At 42.0% G+C, this 10,966-nt stretch overlaps 1 protein-coding gene across 1 annotated transcript in view; it reads right to left on the bottom strand.

The window, feature by feature from the left end:
- Positions 1-310: 310 nt before the first annotated feature.
- LOC124406907 (nuclear pore complex protein Nup88) overlaps positions 311-10,966 on the bottom strand; it is a 101,378-nt gene continuing 90,722 nt past the window's right edge. The window contains exons 3-13 of the mRNA XM_046882584.1: positions 3,350-3,475; positions 3,099-3,273; positions 2,890-2,987; positions 2,596-2,782; positions 2,315-2,475; positions 1,988-2,073; positions 1,556-1,794; positions 1,370-1,483; positions 1,018-1,244; positions 560-808; positions 311-449 (exon numbers count right to left, since the gene is read on the bottom strand). Of these exons, the coding sequence (XP_046738540.1) occupies positions 386-449; positions 560-808; positions 1,018-1,244; positions 1,370-1,483; positions 1,556-1,794; positions 1,988-2,073; positions 2,315-2,475; positions 2,596-2,782; positions 2,890-2,987; positions 3,099-3,273; positions 3,350-3,475 (1,726 nt within the window). The 3' untranslated portion in view covers positions 311-385. The remainder of the gene's footprint in view (positions 450-559; positions 809-1,017; positions 1,245-1,369; positions 1,484-1,555; positions 1,795-1,987; positions 2,074-2,314; positions 2,476-2,595; positions 2,783-2,889; positions 2,988-3,098; positions 3,274-3,349; positions 3,476-10,966) is intronic.

Below are 10,966 nucleotides of genomic sequence, written 5' to 3'. Positions count from 1 at the left end.
CTTTCTCATGTGTTTTTTGAGTTCCTGGTGGTCGAATTACTCTAGAAAGGGTCATACTAATCGATTCGGAGCCGCAAAATTTTCGGCTCCGAAAATCGAGAAAAAACTAAGGCTAACCCCTTTTGAATTTCGGTAAAATTTTTAAGATTCAAAAAATTCAGAAATCAATTCATCGATGCACAACAGTGATGTTTCTTTGCAAAAGCAATCGATTGTTAGAGAGGTCATGTTGTAGTCAATGTTCGAAATAAACAACAAGAAGTTTGTTTTGTTCGAATTGATAAATGGCTTTTATTTCAAACACAAGAAATCATTACATTCAATTGTAGGTACAATTTGTGTTGGCTTTGGAATCACAATGAATCGTATAAAAAATATATTTTAATTAGGATAACACTTCTTCCTCTAATAATTTCACCGTCGACATCAAATTTGAAATTTTTGCTGATCTGTAATATGATAAAATGAGTCGGGTTATAAAAAAGATTTCATTGCCTGGGAATTACGAATTTTCAGTTTTCATAGTTTGGAGATAACATTGATGAATATAGATGCTTACATTTCCTTCAGGTTAGTCTTGATTGTATCTTCCCGGGCTTTGCTAATAATTATATCTTTGTTTGCGTCGGGTTTATGGCAGCTCGCCAACTGCTCCGATTGATACTTCTCTTTGTTTTTAAGCTTCTGTAGTTGCTGGCCTAGCTCTTTTGTTCTGCTGCTAATTATTTTAAATTCGTTTGCTTCTTCTTTTTCGGCCGCCGACATCGACGGTTGTCGTTGATTCGCCAACCACAAAACTTCTTCGGCCCTGTTACGAAACGAAAAGTTTGTTCAAAGTTTATGTAAAGCATGCATTAACGTACTGAAGTTACCGTTCATTCGCAATCGCATATATAGTTATCTGATTGCTAATCTACTGCCATAAGTTATTTGAATGGACATCATGCAGTAATCATCGGACTCCAATGCAATTATCGAACAAATAACTAGTAATAGAATATCAAGGCCTTTCCGTACCTTCGCGCGAGATCTTCCTGCTGATCTTTCATGTCTTCGTAGCGTTCAGCAAGACGTTCAGCGACTTCCTGTAGCTTTTTTTTCTCTTCTGCCAATAATTCCAATTCTTTGAGCTGATGAGTCTTCAGAGCCCGTAATGTACGGACTCGCTTAGCAATTTCTGTCCGCACTTTGTCGTGACGAGCAAAATGGTCACTGCGAAATACTTGGGTGGATCGCAATAACAGCTGAAGAGAGAAAAACCGTAATATTCAATAGAACGTGACCGAAGAAAATAATGCGACAGTATGCTTATCATATGTTAATGCAACAACAAAACTGTATCTGTATATAAAATGTTCAAATGATTCACCTCCAACACTTCCTGAGGCATCGATTCCGTGGTTGATCCCAACTTTAAGATAGGTTGCGAGACATCATGCCTGAGAAGGCTTTTGATATACGTGTCGAATGCTTCCTTCGTCATCTGAAGTACGTAAGTGATTTAAGTGAGCTTTGTAAATTTTTTATTACTGACAGCGAGTTTTTCCTGTCTTACCTTTTTACTGGGACTTGTGAGTGGTTCAATGGGCCTAGGATTTGGCAAGTAATAAAGATCCACCACAGATAGACTGATTACTGTTCCGGTGTGAAGAAGCGCAATCATGATACATGGTTCTTGGAGTAGTCCGAAGCCCAAAATGGGGGCAGGTTTTAAACTGCTTTTCGTCTTGGTGCATATCAGATACTGGGAGTTAGACTGTATTGATAATGACGGAAGGAAAAAGTTTGCATCATCTGCGTGAATGAGAAAACAGGTTCATATGAATCAACTCTGATTATTTACACGATTACATATTATATGAAAGAATCAAAGCTCTAAACCATTGTCTATTTTATCACTGTGCTAATGTTGCGACTATCAGTGAAATATACTCCGATTTTAAGAAACGGTTATATGTGACATAGTGAATTATGTAAATCATTTTACCATCTGTAGCCTGAATGAAGTCCGCCAATTGCGATACCATTGGCAAATTTACGACGTGAATGCCTGCGTTGTGAGAACAGAAGTACCTGCAGAACAAGTAATGATGGTAATCAAGAGTAAATAATTTTTCACCCTACCACGTGATGATGTAAAGTGTGCGTTATACAAGTTGCTTTCTAAAAAATTTCCAACTCATCTTCAAAGAAGACTTTTTTTGAAAACCACTACAAATATGGTCGTAGTGTTGGAACTAGTTGGCAAGTACAGACTCTACCCTACTCCATAGGATCAGTCTGTATTCGACATATTCAATGAACTCTATCATACCTCGAGCTGTTGCCACGATCAACGTGCAAGTGTACAGGGCATGAGTACTTCTTTTCAATATCCCAGAAGCCAAGTCCCAGCTCCATTTCCACACATTCGTATACGTAGAGAGCGTCTTCCGGCGTGTGAAGACTAAAGGTCGATCCGTACTGTGACCATGACTGTATTGACTAAAAAAAAGAACATGAGTGATATTCTTCCCAAGGTCGATCAATGGTTAACTGTAAGGTGATTCTTTTGATTGATCGAATCTAGAGACTATGGGCGAAGATTTTTCGTACCGTTTTTTCATCGTCTTCAAATTTTTCCCGAAGTAAGATACTGTGGTAGACCTTTCCGGTACTAGTAGCCACAACAACGAGTGGAGGCGTTGTCTGCAGGCACATTATTGAGCAAGAGTCTACGCCATAGTTGTCATCTGTCCTAGGGTATATGGACAACGGACCTGTGACCAGTGGTTTTTCGCCTCTGAAAATGCACGGAGATATTGTTAATCGATCATCTAGGAATGTCGGGCAATCATGCAGCGAGCGCTTGGTATACCTATCGTATAAAGAATAATACTCGGAACGTACTTCCCGGTTAAAGTGTTGCCGTGTACAGCATAGACATCTCCGTTGCCCTTCAGTACCAAAACCGGCCATTCTATATCATTCCAATCCGCATCTTTGCTCTGTAATAATCATGCATTACAAACGTGAAGGTATGTTATAGCGAACAAGCACAGAATTGGTTTTGGTACGGATGCAAAATTTTTTGTAGACTTAAAAATGGGAAATCGTACTTGAATGTCTTTCGCATCAATTCCCGGTCTAAGAGTCGGAGTTGCGAAATCAAAGTCCACTGCAGTTTCACCCAAAGAAGCAGCACCAGGGATTTTTGAGGGCGAGCTAAATGCTGGACCAACAGTCCAGGTCTTGATCAGGGATTGTTTACCATTTGGCTCACATTCGTACAAGCTGGAAAATCAAGTAACGTCTTTGTGGTATTGCATGATACTTTAGACGAGCGTATGTGTTTAAACCAACGACTTACTTGAAAGCGTTCTGCGATGTCAGCACGAGGAGGTGACAGTCTTTGGTGGAAGCTGGATGCCAACGAACACGTCTCACTTCGGTCACACCCGAGCAGTGAAATAACCTTTCATCGAGACTGTGGCTCCTGTAAGATACAAACGATGATCTACAGGTGTTTAGTTGCGGGTTACGCATTTTCTGCTTATCAATTGTTAAAACAGCAATTCTGAATGCTGTTGAATTTCTTCGAGTCATAAAGTGCATAAATTATGAATTAATTAATTTCGAGATAGAAACGCTGATTATAGCAGGAAGGGACAATTGGAAGCATATATTCTTCGCCCCTTCCCCACACGTCTACCCTCTGCGGAGAGTCGTCGTGATACGAGGGCGTAAGCTGAAAATAATAATTATTTTAAAACACAGCGCGCATACGTTGTCCTCGGGCCTCAATTACGTGTGTTTTATTTAAAATTCTGGACCAGTTCTGATTATCTCGCCGCCATACTGCGACGCCGTGTGGAATTCTAATGTTTGATTATTCCCGCTTAGTCTGTTCTCGTCAGTTCTCGCAGTACCCTCTTCCATCAGCACTATGCAGTGCATTCGCTACCCGAATACTGTATTTCGATTTCAAATCGAAAAGAGTATTACGAGGAGTCAGCATTGACAAATACTCAATGTAGAATTGATTCAAAATTTTTGTAACACTATGCACCGAGATTAATTAATCTTTGAGTGAACTTGCAATAATAGTGGAGAAATGAGAAGCGGATTCAAGGCTGACTATAAATATTTGTATGGGTGAGTGAGTCCTTACGTGAGACGTAAAAAAATTTTGAGAGGATACTCTGTATACGTGACAGCATATTCCTGATACTATTTTTCAACATTACGGTGCACTCGTGTTTGGAGTTATTAATACTCGTAACATTGTACACCGGGTATGCAGCACTCACTGGCTATCCGAGTTCTTAATAATTGATAAAAATGAAAGCGTGCATGAAGGGCGGACGCAATATACTCGTACTTTTTATTCGCGTGGGGGGAGAAACAGCCCCGGAGGGTGACGGACCGCAGAAAGCGTGTTTTCCTTCGATCCGTCACAATTTCGGGATTATAAATATTCATATGTATACCTAATATTATTTCAGTATAACGGAAAGATTAATCTCGATCTTCCTGCCACAATCAGTCGAGGACAGTGCTATAAGCGTAGTTTTCCGTTCGGAAACAATTCGTATTAAGTCTAGCATGCGCGTTTACGTATATATTGTGCTTAATAGGGGCCAAGAGACATCCGGGGACTGAAATTTATCGCAATTGTAGCGCTGTTATAAATTATAAATTAGACAAAGGCTGAACAAGTTCGTATACTCGACTCGTACGCCGGCGTTCTATACTGCGCTTCATATGCATATACTTCCATCGCTTTTGCAGGTTGGGCGCATTTACGGTACGGAGTTTTCGTTGGCATACGTAGCCCAGAATTCACGTCATGGTACGCCACTCAGGGCTTTGTAAGGCGAATCAAAGAAACTAGTAATCCAAATGCATGTACGTACATATTTAACGATGGTGGGCCGTGGGGATTCAGACAACAGACGTTGACAAACAAGCTTACAAGCAATCATACAAGCGTGTTTCTATTGTGGGGAAATAATAAATTTTCAACAATTATGTAGTCAAAGTTCCAAAATTTTCTGTTAGGCCGTGGCATCTTCCAATTAAGATTTGAAAAAATTAAGTTTAGGAGTTTGTGTAGATAAGAAGCTTGGAAAAAGAGAAATCGAGGGTAAAGAAAGACGATTGACGGCGAGAATCGTTGGTTCAAATCCGTTACTACTTAAAATAAATTCTATAGTCTGTAGAACATTTCACAATAAAATAAAAGCAACAACCTTGACAGCTCAGGTATTATAATTAAGGACTTTTAACACGGTTGTGTCGCGCAGGGCAGTTCGTAGAAATTAAGAATAATATTCCCTGACAAATACATATATATATATATATATATATATATATATATATATATATATAGGTATATTCTAAGCCAAAGGAGACTTTTGAGTCATAAGTATGATAATTTTCATAAGTATAACGAATGCAAAATAAAGTGTGAAAATTTATAGTAAGACTTGAGGGAAATGTCTAGGAGATGGTTCCAAATGAACTCAGGCTTGCGAAGCGCTAAGTGAGGTATTAAATTTTAAGTCGAAGAATCTCGTTAACTAATGTCTGAAATTACAGAGGCATGGATGAAAATGGCAGAGGCGCGTCTTTTAGCGATTTCTCGAAATGAAAGATTAACGAGTTGATTAGCAATCAGAGAAAATCTTTGCGCCTGAAACTTCTCTTCGAAACGACAGCAAATATTTAATGTCTCAAGCGGTTGAAATTACGTGTGGAATATCTACAGGTGTAAATAGCTACTACATGCGTTTGTTTGACAATTCATATGTACATACATATAGGCAATAGTGACACATCGTACTACCCATAATGACGTTTCGTCCAAAAGATTTGTATGTATTATGTGCGAAGCGTAACGACGGGCTCGATTTGTACAGATATAATATGAACCAAGTCGAGCGGGACGAAACGATTTCAGTGAAACGAAACATTTCCCGACGAATCTTGTGCGGGGTTCTGAAACTAAACGTAAGAAACCGTCATTGAAAAGAATTGTTTTTTGAAAGCGGCGTTGCTAATGATCAATGTCCACCACCGTGGAGCTGTGGAGTTATTCTTTCCCTCTACGACGCACATTCGTCGTATACCTTATATGCATAATACCTACGTGTGCAAATGTGTATTTCTCTGTCTATAGGTGTATGTACACACGTATAGTTGCATGCAAGGGACAGGGATTAGGGATTTGAACGAAGTGGGAAATCGCTGGGGTGTGTGTGGGGGGTTCGCGAGGCGGCGAACAGTTAAGCATTAATGGATTTATAATCTAATGAATTTTTAGGTTACCTCTCGAGTCCCGCGGGTGGACTCCGGTATTTTCGTGGGGATTTATTGCCGTGCGAGAAAATCGTTTATCTCGAGTCTCCGGCGGCGTCGTCGTCGTCGTCGTCGTCGTCGTCTCCCCCCTTATTCTCCACCCTCGCCGACGTGCCTCAAACCGACCACTCGCCTCTCTCTCTCCCTCCCTTTCTCTCTCTGCACGCCAGAGTGCCCACCGTTCTCATTCCCACGGAAATCATTTTCCATATCCACCAAAATATCAAATCTCTCTGAATATTTCCCCAGATTTTTGTCCGCGCGATTTCAGGCTACGTTCGTACCGCGTCTTCAAATCTCTTCCTCAGTCTTTTGACGGATGCTAAAGTATGCCTGAGCCACGTTTGATGCGTCGTGTGTTCAGAGGTCATTACATGGAAGACCATGTAAGATTTTCATACTTTTTACTCGTTTTTTCTTGCGCACATAAAAATGTCAGTCATTCTTCAATTATATGATATAACTGTTGTATGGGCACATCGTTTTCCTTTTTTCTAAATTTTTTTAATACTTGGAACAGGGACCTCAGAATATTCAGGTCCTGTCCACTGCACGGTTGCACTGATGCAAGTTTGATATTTCAGTTCTTTTTTTATACAACTTGGCGCTTTTTTCTCGAAAGAATTTCGCATTCGTTAACCGGCGGTAATGTCACGTTAAATTTGGTCCTCGTTTCGGGAACACTTGGAAGTAGAATCGATTCAATATTTTCTTCGATGCTAATATCACGTTCAAAATTTCACCGCGGTGACATCAAATGATATCTATGAAAGTCTCACATAAGGTACAAGAATTTAATGCATATCGATTATAGAGCGAGTATAAATGCAACTACTTGTGATATGATAGGAGACAAGATAAATTACGGAGAAGAGAGTTTCTTGCAGAGCGGTCCAGGGGTGTTTCAGTATACCTCAGACGGTTAGCCGTATTCTGAAACGTTCTACTACAGATGAAGGTACGTTGCGATGTAGAGCGGTGATGCGGAAAAAGTTGAATTAAGTAACCAGTGAGCGACGAAGAGAAGGCGGGAGAAGATGGAGCGGAAGGGGGCGGTGGAGGGGTGGAGGCAAAGTTAACAATTGAATAACTTTATAATTTTTGGTTTTCTTTAATTCCCGCGATAATTTTGGTCCGCTTCATAATTCTCGTCCGACCAGCAGTCGCTCCTCCACCCCCCTGAGATCCCCGATCCTCGTCTCCGCCATCATCGCCACCGCCAACCCCGCAGTCACCTACAAGGTATGCTCTATATACATGGAACTGTAAAATTTTGTCGCCATTCGCTCCTCCTCCGCTTCCTTCACTTTGCTTCGCCGCTTTCTCTCTCCGTCGCGTTCGTATATGTATATACCTACTCACACAGCGCATAGGGCTGCAAGTTTTCATTCTTTCGAATATATATGTTTTTGTTCTTTTCTTTTCTTTTCTCATTCTGAAGATTTTTATTATTATCCCAAGCACCGAGAGCGGTCCGTTTCTTTTTGTAAGTTTTTGGTTAGGGACGAACGAATCACCGTCGGAAAGTAATTAGAAATATGGCTCGCCGGTGGTAAATGGGCCGTGATGCCTAGGATAACCTCGACTCCTCGCTTCTCCTCTTCACCCCTAGACGGCCACCCTGCAGAGCTCCGAGCATCCGCGGGGTGCATCTTGGATTTAATTCGGATTGTGCAACATACTAATTTCAGTCGCTGCTTAAATCGCCCAAAACTGAGTCAGACAAGGCATCGAGAAAGCTGAGAGAGACATCAGGTAAAGCAGGCTAATTACCAATTTTGGAGTCAATCAATTTACATCGATTGGTCCGGTGAAGTGAAGGACTCGTGGGAACACGATGGGCCTCCAGGTTTCGTTTGTAATAAATTTCTGGTCAAATTCAACCCCAGATTTCGTACGGTTATCTGAAAATGGATCCTCTCGAAGAATGCTGGAATACGACACCACCGCGCCGTGTTCAACACATTCGAGTGATAGTATAATTGACAATAGCTCTAAAGAAGGTGTCTTCGAAGTAGCCCGCAGAGTTTAATTAAAACAAAAGTAATGCCTGCGGGAACAATTGGTCGAGACGCGGTGCAAACGATGCAGGCGCATCCAGATGTAGTTGGAATTCGCGTATTTGCTGTGTCACATTCAGAGAGTGTCAGAGAGCCGTTCTAGCTTCGCCCGGTCGGCAATCGGCCCGAGGGAGCTCTGATATTGCTTCAATTTGTCCGGTAGGAGGTTGCACAATGCTGTTTCAGTATCTTGGCGCTTCGAGGTCCCACGTCTCTCGGCAGGGCGAGGCATTTTAAGGCCGCATCTGGATGCATCAGGGTTTGGAAGAGGCGATGTACATGCCTGCAGGTATACGGGGTACGAAATTCACGTATGAAAGTGGTATACATATAGTCGGAAGTAATAATCCCGCGTGTTAAATTTAATGATCTTTACTTTCGTTGTAATTGCGTCCCCGGCAGACCCCGAGGGGAGAGGATGGGGCGGGGTTAAATCCTTGAAATACGTTAAATATTTCGGTCTAAGCGATAGCTCTGCCTTTCGTACGCTCGCGCATACCTGCCTCGGAGGCACGCGTGAGTGCGTGTGCTCTCGTACATAGCCACGCGCTTCCGCAGGATCCTATTTTATATAAGCAACCGCAATCATGGTAACAAGAGCGGAGCAACGGCAAAGGCAAAGGCAAAGGCAACAGGAACGACAACAGCAGCCAGCAGCCAGCAGCAGCAGCAGCAGCCGGTAATGTAAGATACTAGCAAGGGTGGTCCGCGAGCGTTAAAATACCCAAGGTTTATAATACACACACATATTACAATTATGATATTAGGGCCCGGTATAACACACGCTGAACTCGTACCAGCGGCATATATATAATTGCGGTTTCTAACAATTACGCCACGTTTTCGCTGAATTTAATTATATATGTGAAATGCTCCGCGTTTCGCGTACGTCGCCATCCATGCAACCTCTTCTATAAGGCTTTAGATTTTATTAAGATCTTTACGATCCAAAACTCCAGCCAACCTAAAACCGGACTAACAATAAAGGCACGTGCATACGTGCTCTGTTCAATCCGCACAGTATCGCCAAGTATTATTCGCAGGATCGTTGCGGTCGAAAGATTTATGGGAAAAAACAATCGTTGTACGGTATGATTGCTGGATGCACAGCTTCTGCGAGACTTTCATGATGCGTCATTACCGTGGTTGAGGAATAGAAAAAGTTACCGCGCGGTTATTAAAGAACGTCTTCGTCGAACGTCTACTGTGTTCGCTGTATACCTAGAGACTCGGGTATCCGCTACTGGCCGCAGTCGCTAACAATATTACATAAATATAAAATAAAATATGAACTTTCTTGTGAAGTTTGCGCATAAACCCGCGGAGTGGCTAAGCACTTTCTTTGTGGGGATTCTTAACTTTGTCACCTCTTCCGGCCACTGAGGAAGGCGAAAATTTTGTCCGCGCAAGGGTTGTTCGTGTTCTCTGAGACGGGCTACGCGCCTTAAATCGTCGTCTGCTTCGAATTTTCGCGAAACTAACTCAAGACAGCATGAGGCGAGGAACGACGACCGGAAGTCGGTAAGGAAGTTCGCCAGGTCCGCATCTGTCGAATCGTGAGAAAACGATAAAATTGGACAAAACAATTCCAGTCGGCTGCAGCTTAGCAGAAATGGTGTGAGGGCTGTTTTAAGGCGTAATTTAACATAAATTTGGTGAGCAGAAGGAACGGGGGATGGGCGAATGGGTGGGTACCAGGATGGCCACCAGGATCACTGTGTATCTTTGTACCGGGCGACTTGGCCCTCCGTAGGGAAACTTTTTGATTGTATTACCAACACCAACCTACCGCGGTGTTTAATGTGTTTGCTTTTTCGGTTGGAGAAACTTTTAATGCATTGTAAGCGGTAAATAATAAAGTTTCGTTCACTTTCGGACAAATACCGCGTCTTCTCGTTAGGCGTCAGTTGAGTACCTAAGAATCTTCGTCCAAGTACCTATCCGTTATTAGAAGTCTATCCAATCGGACAACGGACCACCTTAGCAGCGTCTGCTGTAAGGTGAAGTTATTATTCCCCAATTACGCGGATATTCGGCAGAATGTTTCGAGATTTGATTGGATAACGCCGGAATTTAATCAATCCATTTTATTAACAAGTGAAACGATGCATTGGCGGAATAGTATTTGGGATTTGACATTCGCAATGAATGATTCAACATGTACAGGCACTAGTAGCCGATGTTTTAGCGAAAAGTAAAAAAGAAAGAGATGAGAAACAGATTGGATGAAAATCGGAAACCAGCTTTACCGAGGCAAGGCCTGCGGCTCGAAATGTGCTGAGATGTCACACGCAGGTGGTTTAATGAGTTATGTCTAATCTATGCATCGGATTATCATAATGGGTCTCTCTCATTATATCTCGAGCATCCCCTTTCTCTACCGTCTTCCTTACTCCTCTTGCGATTCAAGGACGATGTAATATATTCTAAATAAGGTGATATTACGTTAGACGGCCGCGTACGGCAAACTTAACTTCGGCAACTGTTGTCTCCAAGGGTGAGTTACAGGGCGCCTAAGTAATCGCAAAGAGTAAAAACCACATAAAGTACAGGTGGCGTCCTTCCCT

Source organism: Diprion similis, chromosome 6, assembly GCF_021155765.1.
Source record: "Diprion similis isolate iyDipSimi1 chromosome 6, iyDipSimi1.1, whole genome shotgun sequence".
NCBI lineage: Eukaryota > Metazoa > Arthropoda > Insecta > Hymenoptera > Diprionidae > Diprion > Diprion similis.
This window is presented reverse-complemented; position numbering and strand designations above follow the sequence as displayed.